Source organism: Syngnathoides biaculeatus, chromosome 15, assembly GCF_019802595.1.
Source record: "Syngnathoides biaculeatus isolate LvHL_M chromosome 15, ASM1980259v1, whole genome shotgun sequence".
NCBI classification, from domain to species: domain Eukaryota; kingdom Metazoa; phylum Chordata; class Actinopteri; order Syngnathiformes; family Syngnathidae; genus Syngnathoides; species Syngnathoides biaculeatus.
This window is the reverse complement of record NC_084654.1, coordinates 12,903,645-12,920,365: the sequence shown is the minus strand read 5'-3', so window position 1 is coordinate 12,920,365 and position 16,721 is coordinate 12,903,645. Positions and strand designations below refer to the sequence as shown.

The window sequence follows — 16,721 nt, the reverse complement described above, 5'->3', positions numbered from 1 at the left end:
TCTCATTGATTTTTACCAGTATGTTTTTTGTTTTTTTTTAACGGGCCCTGTTAGTGTGACGGCGCTAGCGTTGAACTCTTTGTGTACCATCTTTCTTTCCTGGGTTTCAATGTGGGCACTTATGGCTTTTACTCAGCTGCAGCGTTATGTATGTACCAAATGGTATTTCCTTTACAAATGTACTGGGTGCGGCTTATAACCAGGTGCGCTCTGTCGGCCGGGAATTACGGTATTCTATTATTAGATATGTCACAAACACAAAATAACAAAAATAGCTAGGGTTCACTGTATATTTAATATGATGTACATTTAGGCGGTTTTTTTTTTTAATAGTCATAATGGCCCCCTGAAGGAAACCACAACTATAATGTGGCCCCTGTGACTAAAAATAAGTTTGACATCCCTGATTTGGTCTTCAGCCAACTGAAAGGGGAGGAACATGACTAAATTTGCACAAAGTGTGCGGGGATTCTGAAAAGTAGTTTCCCTGCCATTCGAAATTTGAATCATAGCTGAATAGTTTTGCAATGTATCAGATGCCATGTAGTATTATATAATCTTTTGTCACAAAAATTACATCCATACACTATATACAGTATGCATCTTGTGTTTTACAATACTATAAAAGGATATTATTGATTTCAAATGCAACTGTGGCTAAAAAGCGAAGCGTGGAGAGTCTCTGTCACTGCAATGCAAAAGTGCGGTCAGTGAGTGGGTCGACAGCCTCTCAAATATTTTCTCTTTTTATTTCCCAGCTCTTTCCTCGCTTTGTAATATCTTAACAAAGCTACAGGTGGGTGGCACGGTGGAACAGCTGGTAAAGCATTGGCCTCACAGTTCTGAAGTCCCCGGTTCAATCCTGGACCCACCTGTGTGGAGTATGCATGTTCTTCCCGTGCCTGTGTGGGTTTCCTCCAGGCACTCCGGTTTGCTCCCACATCCCAAAAACATACAACATTAATTGGACGCTCTAAATTGCCCCTAGGTGTGATTGTGAGTGTTGTCTGTCCCGTGTGCCCTGCGAGTGGGTGGCAACCAGTTCAGCGTGTTCCCCGCCTCCTGCCCGTTGACAGCTGGGATAGGGTCCAGCACTCCCCGCGACTCTCGTGAGGATAAGCGACAAAGGTAATGGATGGATGGATAAGTACAGGTAAAGTGGCCAGGGACACCCATTACTTCTATGTTGATAAAGGTTCAATGAAAAAGCGTGGTAGTACTGTACATCTGGCGCCATAAAACCTTGTTACCCAATAAGAACAAATACCCCTCTTTTGTACAAGTAGATTTTTATAGTATTGGGTGTATTTACATGGCAAGTGCATTGCAGTGAGTGGAGAATGTTAAGCTGCTCTCAGGGAGCACTTCGGGGCTCTCACCTGGCAGCACAGTGAGGAAAGCGCTGCGGAAGCTGTAGCCCATGGTGTTGGCACCTAAGCAGATGTACATGCCGGCATCCTCCTCCTTGGCGCGAGTAATGAGCAGCTTGTTGAGGTAGGAGCCGTCGGGTCGCGACCACACCTCCCCTGTGGGCAGCACCACGAAGCGGTGGTCTCCCACTTCAATGGTGGAGTTGTAGCGGCTCTCCTCATTAGTCTCCACGCGCTTTAGCCACTGGATAACCGGCTTGACGTCGCTCCGAACTTTGCACTGGAACGACGTGGTGCCGCCGTAGTCCACCGTCGTGTTGAGAGGGTGAGTGCCTGTCAGAACCGGTTTAGAGTTGGTCCTCTCTGCAGACACCACAAATGGAAATGCAATTATTATCAGACAGCCCGTGGAAGAGGATGGCCGTACTGCACTTGGCCTCCTCCAGCTCACGACTCTGACAGACGGACACGGAACCACATGTAACACCATAAGTATGTGTGATTAGTTTCCTATGCTTCTGTGCTGCTGGTCGTACAGTGCAGGCAGCTGGCCTTTAATCAGATCCAGATTGGATGTAGGGTCTTTGAGTTAAAGCCAGTCTTGCACCCGCCCCCAACTCCCCAGTGCGAGCGCCACGGGGACGAGGCCTCGCTCTCCCGCCCGCTTCCTCAATGTGCTTCTCATATACGTGATTGCACACATTCGTCCGGCGGCATATGGCGGAGATGTGATCACAAGTCCAGAGTAAGTACAGTACATCACAGATTGTTTGAAAGGTTACTGCACTTCCGCTGTAAAAAAAAAAAAAAAAAAAAAAAGAAGTCTGACCCACTATTAGCGCAATTATGAGCATTCTATGCTCACGGATGCAGTCAATGTCTGACATTTATATTATATATGAATATATAGATTTTATGAGTGAGTCCCATACTAGTTTACATCTGTTATGTACATGTAGTAGTTAATAACAACCTACACGTAGTTGTCAAAAAGCATTAGAATGATACGCATTACTCATATTTTATTTCAGATTTTTTTATATACGCGGCGTAATTTCCGGCATATAAACCGCGACTTTTTTCCCCACGCTTTGCGGTGATGCCGCTTTTTGCATTTTTTCTAACAGCCACAAGGGGCACTCGAGCAGAAAAGGTAAGAGTGAGACCAGTGGTATATGTGTCGAGGAAGTGACTTTTGCCGGTATGTTTTTTTTTTTTTTTAACGGCCCTGTTAGCGCCGCGCTAGCGGTTAGCGCCACACTAGCACCCCATCCGCGTTTTGTTCTCACATAGTCTGCGTGTCACTCTCAAACTCAACAGTGTGTGCTTTAACACGGATATCTTGCTTTTTGTGTATGTGTGTGTCACTAGCCGTTAGCGTGGTTAGCACGCGCTAGCGGCTGCTGCTGTGTTACTGCCACGTCTCAGTGATTTAGGTATGTTTTTTTTAACTGGGCCCGTTAGTGCTGTGGTAGCATGTTGCTAGCTGCTGCAGTGGTTTTTTTTGTTTGTTATTTTTTTACCCTGTTCACGGTACCATGTTGTTGCTATCTTAAGCTAAGCTAAGGTATTAAAACTTTGAAAACGCTTTTTGTTTCCTGTCTTTCTTTGTAACTATCTCATTTTTTAATGTGGGCACTTGCGGCTTTAACGGCGGTGCTAGGGTTAGTGTTAGCGCGGCGGCGCTAGGGTTAAACCGTGTCCCGTCTTTCTTTGTGAATATCTCATCTTTCAATCTGGGCACTTGCGGCTTTTACACAGCTGCGGCGTACGTATGTACCAAATCGTATTTCCTTTATATATGTACTGGGTGAGGCTTATAAACAGGTGCGCTCTGCAGGCCGGAAATTACGGCATATATATTTTTTTTAATTATTATGATTATTATTATTATTAGTGAGTGCCATACTAGTTTACATCCGTTAACACCTTTATCAGCCTGTGTGCGATACTCACGTATGACCTCCACTTTGTACGTGGCGTTGATTTCTCCCGCCCGATTGGACACCCTGCAGGTGTATTTGCCACTGTGCTCGGGGGTCAAGTTTTTCAGGGTCAGGGTCCACTTGTTGTGGCGACCCTTCCCAACCTCTTGCTCGGTCAGGGGTCGGTCGTCCTTCAGCCACACAACGTCCGGCCGAGGGGTCCCGCTGGCCGTGCATTTGAGACGCACTGAGCTGCCCACAGGTCGGGCGATCACCCTCTTCCTCATCTTAGCGGGCTGGGTGAAGCGGGGGCGCACTATTGACACCCGCCAAAAAAAAAGGAAAATTTCTCATGTTGCTGATAAAATCACTACTTAACTACCATCGACTTGCATGGCGCAAGACTTACCAAGCTTTTCTACCAAGCCATCAGAACCATGCTCTGAATGTGCCCCATCATACACAGCGGGTCTGATCCTACCAGAACCAGAGTCATCTGGTGAAACAACACATTAGAATAATATATTATGGATACATTTAATCTTGTTATACAGTTTACAGCAAACCTCCAGTGATTTTCATATCACAATTTGTTAACTCACCTACTTGCAATTATTTATGTAAAACCGTACTAATGTACAAAAAAAGAAAAACTAACTTTGCTGCGCTTTTTGTAAAGCCTTACGATGTTGCCCAAACGTCCTGCTCTTTCTAAGGCGGCATATTTGTGGAGGAGTAGTTTATGTTAGCCGCTGTCTGGTAGAGCTGCCGGCTTGACAGCGCACAGCAGTGTGATCGAAGATTTTATTCGACTTCTAAACAGGGGAGCGAGACTCTCTTTTGGTGACTGATGCTGGCGAAAGTGTGTGTGTGTGTGTGTGTGTGTGTGTGGGGGGGGTTAAACGTCTCAAAATGATGCAGAGAAAAGTCCAGAATGGTATCGAAGGTGGAAAGAAATTACCATCTGATCAGCTGCTAATGACTGCCTGCTCTACATTAAGTACAATAAGTGCCCAAATAAAGAAAGAGTCCTTTGCAATAGAGTACTGCCCAAGATACCAGTGACCCGACTTGTGAGTTTTTCGAGATACAAGCCACTGTTTTGCCTACTTTTTATTTTTACTTGCTGACTTGGTAAACAACAACACATAAAATAAATGGGCTTCCAGCTGTTTAATGCTACTCCCAGTTGAAGTTCACTGTCAAACTCAGCATAAAACAAAGAGAATTCCACATTGTGTATTTAAAACAACCACACAACTTACTGCTAACACTTAATGGGAAACACCGCAGACAGGCTGATCAATAGAATCAGTGCCGAAAACCAAAAGATATTTGAACACAAATGGTGGAGCAACATATATAGTTGATATGATATGTTCAACATATCCGTTTATCTGTAATATACTCTCCTCAAGGTGACAGAAATGCTCAAACAAGAATGAGCAGCATAGTCTACTGAAATGTCGTTGAATTTCTTTCCATTCATTTTATTAAATGATGACTGGGTTTTTCTAGAGTTCATTATAGTGTTGAGTGCTATTTTCACATGAGAAACATTTTTGTTGTTTTTGGGGGGCAGGCTGAATGGATTTGTAGCATTTCCATTCATTTTGAGGAGGAAAGATTCCCTGAAATGTGAGGTTTTTGAGTTACAAGCATAGTAATGGAACACATACTTGTATCTCGAGGTCCCATTATATATACATTTAAAAAAAAAAAAAAGAGTACCTACATATTCAGTCTAAATTGTAATAATATAGCTAACAGGACCTATTAAGTTATTTTAACGGGTTGTGAAGCAGCGACATAAACCAACCCTTCATCCATCCATTCATCCATCCATCCATCATCTGAGCCACTTATCCTCACGAGGGTCACGGGAAACAAAATCCACCATTCACAAATTTTCACTTTGTATGCATATGGAAACAATTAATCATATAAATAGTACGTTAGTCCAGTTATATAACGGAAAAAATGGTCTCTCTGTGACCTTGAGCAAGACCTCTAAATTGCCCCCCAAGGAGCCTGTTGGCACCTTGTATGGCAGCCTCGGCCAACAGGCCTTTAACGAGGGAACATTAGAACGCAGAGTGCCGTGAAAGCAAAGAAGGCGCCATATTTACCATTAAAGTGACACCCTGACCGTATCAACCAAGGACCTTCTTGGCGCCATCTCAGTAAATTCCGTGTTTATACAGATATCAGGGAGCATGCTCGGGTTGGACTGGGTAGTATTTGGATGTAATGAGATCCGTTTTTCATTCCAGGAGAGACAGCTGTGGACTTTATGTCACTGACTGACATCACGCGGGGCAGTTAAGACACAGCTTACGGAAAGTATAATGACTGAAACCCGACCTTTGAAATTACGCAGTAATGAATTAAAAGGAGCGGGTCACCTACAATCTCCGTCTGAAATACACGCTGTGTACGATTGTTAAATTCATTGCCAGTCCTCCGTGTTAAAATGGATATTTGAATTCGACAGCCGTCAATGGCAGCGAATGAGTGACAGAAAGAATTCGCTATGGGGGAGGGAAGAGTCTTGAGATACAACTCTTCTTTAGACCTTTTGGACAATTTTATGCTTTCAAGTTCCATTTTGTTGCACAAGCTTTTGAAAAATTACTGCAAAGAAAGGATTTACATAACACTCAATGAAACTTGTTCACCAATTATGGCCCCGTCACACCATGACATTCTGGTCAGCGTTCTATAGCGTTTGAGGAAACGTTCGTAGTCGCCCATGGTCGCCGGGATAGCTCCAGAAGAGCCTTCTTTGAACGCTAGTGAACGTCAATGATCGCTGGGAAGCGGCGGAGAACGCCGGACCGGAAAAAAAGTTTTGAACATGCACAAAAGTTCTCACCGAGACCAGCGTTGATCAACGTTTAATTTTAAATGCTGCAGAACGTTCAAGAAGGTTCGTGGAACGTTTTATTAAGGTTCGCCGAGCGTTGCACGCGTTTGGCTATTGTTAGGGTTAGGGTTAGCTTTACTTGGTTGTTACTTAATCGTTTGCTTTGCAGTGAATGACTCACTGGCGGCCTGTCAACGACCACTGAACAATCCCCTAGCGCACACAGCGTGTAACTAAAGTCAAACGAACATCGTTTGGCGTCCATTGAGCGTCATTGGAGCGTTTCCCGAACTTCCATGCATATGGGTATTTTAACCGATGCTTTGTAAGCAAGGTCCATTTAATATTAAGCTACAGTAGAGAGCACCTACTATGGAAGATCCAGAAAGCAGCAGTTCGTTTTCGCGGAAAAACTCCATCAGACTATCCTCAACAGCCCAGTCCAGGATCCTGCAATCCTTTCTCTGCTTCTTTTGTCTCTTTGTCGGACCGTCCTCACTGGGGTTTGCAAGGTGTTTAGGGACCCCAGGTGGTGTCACATGGTGCGTGACTTTGCGGACGTGCTCTTCCTCCTGCTGTTGTTTTTCCTCCAAACACATTGCTCGTGATGAAAGAGGCTTAGCTTTCTCACTGGCAGCGCAAGTGAGTCCGCGCCCTAACTTTTTTTCTTCTTGGTGGCACGATGCTCACTGTTCTAACTCACGACAACAACTGAAGTGACTATGAACTTACCAACGTTTTAGTGCCGGTTCCACAGTAAAAATTACACGCCAGCAAAACGCTTTTCTGTCATTATTCACCCGTTGGTCACATGCTCAACACGCTCATCTTACGTTGACAAATCGCTCGTCGCGCCCCAATGACACGTTTGCACACGCTAATGGTTTTTAGGGGTATCTTATTTGGTCGCTGTTACACGCTTTTCGTGCGTTAGACACACGTTAAGTCATGCGTTAGACACACGTTAATCACACGCCAGATGTGTCATCCACGTTTGATAACGCTAAAAAATAGAACGATTGAAATGTTCAGAGGACGTTGACCAGAACGTCATGGTGTGACGGAGCCTTTATTAACTATGTTGGTATTTTGATTGGTCGTAAGAGAACTGCTCTAGCTGTCTCAGATTAGAATGGTGCCTCTCCCTAGACTGCATGCTTCAGGTGCGTCTACTGATGGGGCTCGGGGCTCACCAAGGGTAATTTGCAAAAGGTACAGTAATTCTGGAATACAGTAGAAGTGTAATCTTTTGTATTTAGGTACTGTTGGGTTTCCTCAGCTTTGGATTTAGGGTCTTTATCTTAACACCAAGCTTTCAGACATTAACATACTCAATCATGCCGCCCCAGATGGGTCTTGTCTCATCTTTCCTTGTTCCTTGTCAGTATGGATTTGAGCAAATTCCAGTATCGTCAAGTTATTTGCCAACATTGTGGAGTTTTCTTTCTTTCTCAAACGCGTATCAACAATTTTGTCACAATCGATAACGCTGATGTGATATAACATCTGGAGCTCGTGTTTTTTTTTTGCACTGCACACAAAGCGTGCACCAAGGTAGACGCATCAGCACAGTCAGCGCCTTCTAAACTCTTCGGATGTAGGTTAGCCACATACTGAAGTTGTTTAGATACAGTTTAGCATGCTACAGTACCTTGCTAGGTTCGACTGGGTCAGGTAAAGAGAGCAGATGTGACTCCCCCCCCCCCCCCCCTCATCGTTCCACCCCTCTGAAAGCGTCAAAGCTCAGGAGGGTTCTCGGTACAAACCCTCCTTTGTTTGTCCCCTGCAGCACCAGGCCTAGCCATGATGTCACAGCTATTTGAAGGGCCCTCAACTGGCCAACTATAATAACCCATTCCTCTAAAAACATTCTGCACTGGAAGAGATCTCCCTCTGTTACTCGGGCGCTCCGCATTCCTCCTAGTTCCTGAACCTCACAATCCAAATAGAACACGGTCCCTGATTGCCAAGGTTTCTTTTTACCGTTTTCCCCCCAGAACTCCATTTCCTCTCAACGTTTTGGCAAATTTGGGGAAACAATTGTGCCCTTTATGAATGGGTTATTACTAATCACCTTGTCACTATTGGATTTACACAATGTTGACGAACCATCTTATAGATTGAGATCTGGTTGGACATCACATGGTTGCCCATTCATTAAATCAATTATTTTTTTTTAAGAAAAGATCCTTCTAAATTAACAGCAAAAGCATTTAGCTCACTATGTGAATACAAGCTGCAACTTTAATTTGTGTAGCAGATTATTAGGTTTGTACTATAAGTATGAGATGATATTTACAAGTCCAGGAGTCATGAATCGAGAACATGAGTAAACCTCGAAAAAAAAATAAGAAGTAGCTTAAAATGGAATCTGTCCTGAATACTTGCACGCTCTTGTTACAGTGTTTGGGGGGGCTGACGCCATCCGCTCCCACTTCATTCACAAATCCAGCTACAGGAAACAGGTCCCTTGCCTCCTGTGCCAGCTGAATCACAGGAAAAGGCCTGGATGAATTGGGGGCCAGAATGAGCTCCAGATGTCGATGGCGACATTGTAACGTGAGGGGGGGGAAAGTTCATCGCACACACCGCTTCCACAGGTGATCGGGGACACACAAGACGCACTGTTTAGCCTGAAATCATCACCAGAGCGGAGCAAAATATAGAAATGGGATCGGCTCTGAATTATTCCCTCGTTTATTGCTAATAAAATCCACACATAAACACAAGGTTCCCATGTTTATATGTGTCCTGTGGGAGATTGCCGCAAGCACGGCTCGATCCTGGAGGGGGAGCCTGGAAGTGATGAGGCCAGTTGTCAAGAGACCACCCTAAACAGGCCTAAACAGCCAGCTGGAGGGATTGAGGAGGCGCCATGTTGCACCGACTGACCAGATTCTTCAGATAGCTTGAGGGAGGACAGACTGTCCGCTGGCAGATGGGGAAAGGACCCACCCTCCCCCCTAACCACTCCACTACTTTACACCCCTCCACACATCCATACTGATCCCATGTATCTTTAGCTACTTCTTGGTTTTGTCACACAATTGCTGAAAATGTGCTATTCAAAAAAATGTTTTTTTTGTTTTTTTTTTTTGTGGGGGGGGGTGTTTCCATTTAAAAAGCTTCTATGATTGAATTAACTCTTTGTTGTTTTCTGTGACCCTGCAATGATAAACTGATGGGATGGCTACCATACATGAAACCTCCAATGATGAATGTCAAGTTCAAGCAACAGTTTAGAGGTGAGCCTTGAAATTCACACAAAACCTTTGACCAGGTGTTGAAAACACAGTTGTATTTTAGGTTCATTTATTTGTAGTATAAAGATGACAGTTAATAAATGATGTTTTGAAAGAAAAAGTACCATCAATTAAAAATTGCTCATAAATGGACTCAGTTTGGGGCGGCACGGTGAACGACTGGTTAGAGCGTCAGTCAGCCTCACAGTTCTGGACTGGGGTTCAAATCCCGGCCCCGCCTGTGTGGAGTTTGCATGTTTTCCTCGTGCCTGCGTGAGTTTTCGCCAGGCATTCCAGTTTCCTCCCACGTCCCAACAACATGCATTAATTGGACACTCTAAAATTGCCGGTAGGTGTGATTGTGAGTGCGAGTGGTTGTTTGTTTCGATGTGCCCTGCGATTGGCTGGAAACCAATTCAAGTTGAACCCCGCTTCCTGCCCGTTGACAGCTGGGATTGGCTCCAACACTCCCTTGACTCTTGTGACGATACGCGACTAAGAAAATAGATGGATGGATGGATGAACGGTTAGCAGATCGGCCTCAGAGTTCATGTTGAGGTTTCAAATTTGGGCTCTGGTCTTTCTGAGTGGAGCTTTATATCCTCCCCACGTTTCCATGGGTTTTCTGCAGGCATTCCCAAATGTATTTCCTACACCATGTTTTGTAGTAATACCAAGCAATCCATTTATGCCAAATCCTTTCAACAATAGCACAAATCACTGATAAGTTTTACATCTTGAACTCTGACCCATTGTTTTTCACAGACTTCACTGAGCTTTCTTCTGAAGATTAGCGACCTTCTAGAAAAGCATCTATATTTACACTCTTCAAATCAAATAAAAACGGAGCAATAGTTGGAGCAGGCCAATCAACGGGACCTTCAATCAGGCTTTAAATGACACGCCACTGATGTTGTGTGATCAATTCAGATTCAGTTCCGCTTGAAAGCATTTGTAAAACTCCAAATGGCCTTTATGAGATGGCGTAAACACACCCCAACTTTGAAGATATGCGGCGTAGCGCGAGTGCACAACAAACCTTGACATTAAAGCTGGCTGTGTGCCTCCACTCCAACCTTTCATTTTAGCACAATCAGCAGACACCCGTTCTTTGAACTACTAAAGGAGACTGGAAATAAACATGCGTCCAGTCTATTCCCAACACGCAAGCCTGCTTTATTACATACAGTAAAGCACCTTTTTCTGACGTTCTTCCACATCTGCCTGATTATGGTTCTTCTTCTAAGGCAAGCGACAGTGCATTCTCTGGCCCTAATTAGGCATCTTAGAGTAATTAGACTAAACACAGCCTTCACGCTCCGCTCCGCTCATTCATCATGCTTCACTCCAGCCCAAAAGGAAATTCGCCCGCTGCACACACAAAGGCCGTTGCCAGCCACATTTCACCCTTTATGCCTCATTCAAAGATCTGTGTGACGGTTCAAAAATCAAGCAAGCTATTTACACCAACTGCGTTTCTTATTGTGGCCCTCCTGCTGATGGGGAGAGCAGCCTACGGAGGAGGAAGCGCTCCAGATCCATTTGATTAATCAAGGATGATCTAGTATGAAAGAATATGCCGTGCCGCTGTTGACTTTGCGCGCAGAGAGGTAGCGGCTGGAACACGCTCAACCGGGAAAGGATTCACAACTAAACCTCTGTATATCCATTTGCTCTCGACCTTCACCTCTGTGGGGCTTGGGGAAGGGGGGGGGGGGTCTTAGATGATGAAAAGAAAGAGAAAAAAATATATACTGGCCAAGCATTTTTTTTTTAACCAACCCGTATTAAGGCTGCACAATCTAGCGAAAAAATAATATAATTTGAGCTTGTGCTGTAAAATCTCTTTTATGGCGTCATTGTATGGCTGTTTGATCTTGTAGCAAAAACAAAAAATAAAAATCTGGATTTATTTTTCATATCATTCGATCTTAATTATCACAATTTGTAATACTGTTGTCAAGGTTTTTTTAAAATAGTGAAAACTGAAGAAGCTAAAGAATAGTTCAACATTTTATTAATAGCTTTTGTTAACAATACTCCCAATAGTCAATAATTAAAACTGTAACTCATACACGATATTAACATAATTATGAAGCAAATAAAATACATACTGAAAAATATAACAACACTTTTCGCTCTAAAGTGTAGGGAAGGTCTAGTCTGACATCCCGCGTATTTTTGGAGGTACCCTACAAGATAGAAATGAACAAAAAGTCAGTCCTCGGGGATAATTAAGATACCTTGAGTAGTTAAGTTCGAGTGTTAATTGTGGACCCTGCGTGCAATGTTCAAGATGTATGGTTTACACCATATTAATGCTTCATGTTCAACTCTTTACAGTGACATATGGTCTTACACGCCTGTGGTTGAACAAATTTAGGATGTACAGAAGACAATGTGCTTACAAAACCCGGAAGTTTGCGTGACATCACGAGATGTCAGCATATTAGGGGTCAGCAGACCTCACAAGACCTCCTATTTTGGTATGGTACTTTTCATATATGCGACTAATAAAGTACAGTTATGTTACATGATGGACAGCACAGTTTTTAGGACTTCTCCAATTACAGCTGAAATCTTGGCTTCGGCCTTCCTGTGCGGAGTTGGAATTTTTTTCTTAGTCCTTATGTGGGTTTTAATTGAAAAAATTATGTATATTAGAATAATAGAAGACTGAAATACTCCTTGGGTGTGAAAATGAGCGTGAATAGTCATCTCTCAATAAATGCCCTATGATTGACTAGAGACAGATCCAGGGTGTACCGCATCTCTTGTCCAAAATCAGATGGGATAAGACCCTGCTCACTTGAAGTTCATTAAAACAAACAAACACACAAACAACACATTATGCAATCAACTGTACTTACCGATGACGATGAGCGTGTAGTTTACGTTGATGCTGCCAAAGCCGTTAGTGGCTTTACAAATGTATGTCCCCGTGTCGTCCGCCTCCACCTCCTTGATCTTCAGGCCCATGCGTAGGATACGGAAACGGATCCAGCCGCTGTGGATGTTGCGCCCATCTTTGGTCCACATGATGAGTGGCGGCGGGTCTCCTTCCACTGGGCAAGGCAGCTTGATGGCAGTGCCGAGGCGGACCGTCTGTCGGTGAACGACCTTCTCAGACAAGCGTGGCGGTCCTGGCGATACATACATATCACAACCATCAACACATAGAAAGTGATACTTGAGTGCTGGCTCTAAAAAAAATGTATGTAAATGTGGTTTAAAAGAAGCATAAAAACCATGCTCAAATATGCATCATAAACATTTTCATGTCACACGACCATAAAGGGAGACTTTGCAATTTTGAAAAAAAAACACCTGACAGTGAAAAATACCCCCCATATAAAGCCTCTAATTTATTTTTATTATTATTTGAAACTTGGCACAGCGGGATAAGGATAGCCAATAAGAGGGTGTGGTGACAGGAGGCGTGGCCGAATGGTCTGTCAATCGCGCGGCCATCACACACACTGAGGCTCACCCGCATCCCACCATAATTACACATGCAAACACGAAAGGCATGAAAAAGTGACCCAAAAAACATTTGAAAGGGGAATCTAGGGGGATCCTACTGGCCCTGCATAGATCTTTTTTTTTAACATAAACTAAGCAATCTGGAATACTGAAGACTAAAATAAGCGAAAATAAAAAACTTTTCTTCACAAAGAAAAACATTTATTTACACTGCTCACGTACACGTTCATACACAAAATGAAAATTATACTTGAATTTGCCTCATTTCTTTGCTTATTTGTTCTGGCCTCCAATTTGAGCATGGCCTATCTCCATGTGCACATGCGCCTGCTTCCAGCTGTGCCACATGAATAGCATCCTCCTCTTTAAAATCCCTCATTCTGGAAAAGAATTGACTAAAATCATTGTCTGTTTCACTTCATTTCTCACTATTATCAACTTCAAAGGCTAATCACCAATGTATCTTCCATGAGAAGTGCAATAGTTTCTGTTTTTATTGTCCATTTGTGAATTTGAAGTAAGTTCATGCTGTGTTGTGACATAATCCTGAACAAACTAAATTGACCATCAGGTTGCTGGAAGAATGCTTGAATTATTATTTAGGTGTACATTTTTAAAAATGGAATGGTGGCAAGAGGCACACTTGACCATGAATGGGTCGGCAGTCCATCACGAGGCACACATGGACAAATACTGCGCAATGACAAAGACTGTAAATATAACATACATTCAGATTCACATTCACACCTGTGTTCAATTTCGATACATGCTTTTGTACCTAATATCCCAACAATAATAACTCTACAGGCATTTTGTTATATACTCAGATAATTGTGCTTGTACGTTTCATTACCTTGGCAGAATTTTTCATGACAAACATGAGTGATCAGGCAAAACACATTCATTTTGAATGGCATTTCAAACAACCATTACACAAAATATACCACTAAAGAAAATAATGATAGCTTAGTATCATTTAGTAAACTATTTTTGTTCCTGTGGAAAGAAAAGAAATTGGATCAACAGCTTAAACAATTATGCATTTAAGGATAATAACGGTCTTCATTTTGGAAAATCAACAGGACACCCTTCAATTAATGACATTTATTTTCTAAAGTGAAAAGCCCCCTCAGTTTGACAGATTCCCTTGACTACAAGAGCTCATTGTTAAAGTATGGCCTGAACAAATGGAATAAAACAACATCTTGGTCAGGGGCAGATTGAATGAGAGCGAGGTAATTTGTCATTTTCTTGTCTGATTACCCAGAAATGCTGAAACCAGATTGTAATAATTGGACAGGCCCGGTCGTCCACAGCCTGCACAGAGGGTAACGTGTTCTGGCTCGACTTTTTGTGTAGCGTGCAAGAGATCAAAGCTGTAAACGGGATGTGGCGGTGGGGTGCACCGGGCGGGTCGCACTTCGGCGGACAGCGGCGGCTTTTAATTGGCTGGGGTCTGCTCCCTCAGATCTGGTGTAGTCAAGCGGGCTGAAACGCCCCATGATGGTGTTGGGAGGCCTGCACTGCTGCTCGCACAACACCGGGCACCAAGCAAGCCCCAATCCCCACAGACCCACCCCGCCTGAAAGCTAAACAAAACCCCGAAACACTGAGAGGAGCAGACGGCCAATCAAATGCAACAAAACCCTATCGCGAGTCTGGGCCTCTGAACAAATGGCCTGCTCTGGTTGCAGTAAAAACAATGGGGAGGGTAAGTACACATGGCTTCTCCTGATGCGTGCGCACACGCTCAAACAAACACACACAGTCACATTCCTCCGGTGCATTTCACACATAATGGTAAATAAGAACATTATTGATGGGGCTGCAAAAAAAGGGGGAGGTGAGCCAGGTAACTCCATCTGGTTGTTTCATCCGTCGGATTGCCGACAGATGGATGGGAGCTACATTTACAACATCTGGGCAGCAAAACAATATTGATCAAAGATTTCTTCTTTTTTTGTATCAGTGTCTCACGTTCACATACTGTATATCCACTAAGTTGAAAAGTATGTTCGTTTGCAGCCATGCGTTGTATCGCGCTGGTGTACAGGAAATTGGAAGTGTCAGTGTTTATGTCTGTGAAGAGACCATAACCACAGTCTTTTTGGCTGTTGTCAGGTGGCCCATATCTCACCCCTCTTCTACCGCAGCTGAATAGGCGCACTGCTGTGTCGGGTCACGGCGTTGGTGACCCGATCTCGTTCGGTTCATGAGTTCATACTATGACGACGAGGCAGACGTTTATATAATAACACACAGTTCTTTCCAAATTTTAGACAAATTGTCCTCAGTTTTCTCACGCCAGCACTCCACTAAATCCTGTATGTCTTTTAGATTAATGAGAGGGAGTGAAAGCGCAAAAGGTTCTGATTTATGCACCAAAATACATTGACTGATCATTGTTCCAAGTCTAATCAAAGCATATGTCTGGAAAATGTGGAATTTGGCCATGTTGATAAAGCGATCAGCATGTCTGCCATGCAGTTCTGAGGTTTGGGGTTTGCATTTTGGCTCCAGCCTTCATGAGCATTAAAGCATGAACATGAGCCTGCTTCGCTCCATACTTGCGTGGTTTTTGTCCGGGTACTCTGGCTTCCTCTCACAATCCAAAAACAAGCATTTTAAGTTCATATATTGCCCGCACGTGTGAGTGTAAGTGTTAATGGTTGTTTGTATACGTTTGTATATGTACACTACAACTCACCCAGTCAGCTGGGATAGGGTCCAGCTCAACCACAATCCCAATGAGATTATGCAGTAGAGTACATGTGCGGATGCGTGATTTTTTTTTTATGGGATATACTGCTTACAAATCCAGAAAATCAGAGGTCAACCAACTTCCCAGCGTGGATTATGTACAACCTTGGCGGGAACACTGAAATATATACTCGGATCGGAGAGTTTAACCAACGCTACACTGAAATCGCCCAACACAAATCTGGCATCTAATCCTCAATGATACATTGCGTTTACTGTAATATTCCTTTAACATGTGTTTCCACTTTCATTTACTGTCTTTCATCACTGTCATCCTTACCGTGGCAAAGATATGGTAAATGATATGGAATGTTATTTAGGACCCCTCTGGCTCCAGACGTTTATAAATGAGACTAATGCTCAAAAAGTTTTTGGCTTGTGTTTGGAATGTGCAACAAATTATTTCCTCCCTCAAATCTCTGCTCTTAAAAAAGAAAAGAAAAAAAAGAAAAATCTTTTGAACTCCCTTCTGAAAAACAAGGCACAGAGAGGTGCCGAAATCAAGGACGTGGTCTGCATCACGTAATAAGTATTTGCGCTTGTGTGCATGACCGCTATCCTTTCTTCAGCAGGGTCTTTCCTCCACCTCCTCCCTCTCAAGGACAGGTTCGCTTAACCTTGAAGTTCAAAGCGCCGAACCCACAGAGGTTGTCTCTATGCAAAATGGAATAATTTCTTTATCGGCGGGATTGAAAGACACCCGAAAGCAATATTTAATCGCTGTAGTCTGCTTAAAAAAAATCAACTGGAGTCGCACTCGCCTCAAGTGTCACGAGGCTGCGTCCTGAGCACATGGCCAACTATGCGCCGAGGTAGTGATGAATGACAACATGCCAGCTTCATGTCAAACTGGCTGCTTACTCAAATTGTTAGAGTTGCTGGCCGCTCTCTACAGAAAACGATACACGCGACCATATGGGTTTCCCCGTCTCGCGGCGCTGGTATGGAGCGCCTTAATATAGTCGGGCTTCATGTGTGAATGGAATCTTTCATAGTGCAGGAAGAGAAGGAGGAGGAGGAGGAGGCCTGGCGACTCACAGAATTAGCTCTGTTTGTCTTTCCTCAGTTTGGTGAT

The 16,721-nt window shown here is 43.6% G+C and overlaps 1 protein-coding gene across 1 annotated transcript in view; it reads right to left on the bottom strand.

Annotated features, from left to right (window-relative positions):
* LOC133513695 (fibroblast growth factor receptor-like 1) overlaps positions 1 to 16,721 on the bottom strand; it is a 38,632-nt gene that overhangs the window by 1,838 nt on the left and 20,073 nt on the right. The window contains exons 3-6 of the mRNA XM_061844688.1: positions 12,274 to 12,546; positions 3,705 to 3,791; positions 3,327 to 3,611; positions 1,380 to 1,733 (exon numbers count right to left, since the gene is read on the bottom strand). Coding sequence (XP_061700672.1) covers positions 1,380 to 1,733; positions 3,327 to 3,611; positions 3,705 to 3,791; positions 12,274 to 12,546 — 999 coding nt within the window. The remainder of the gene's footprint in view (positions 1 to 1,379; positions 1,734 to 3,326; positions 3,612 to 3,704; positions 3,792 to 12,273; positions 12,547 to 16,721) is intronic.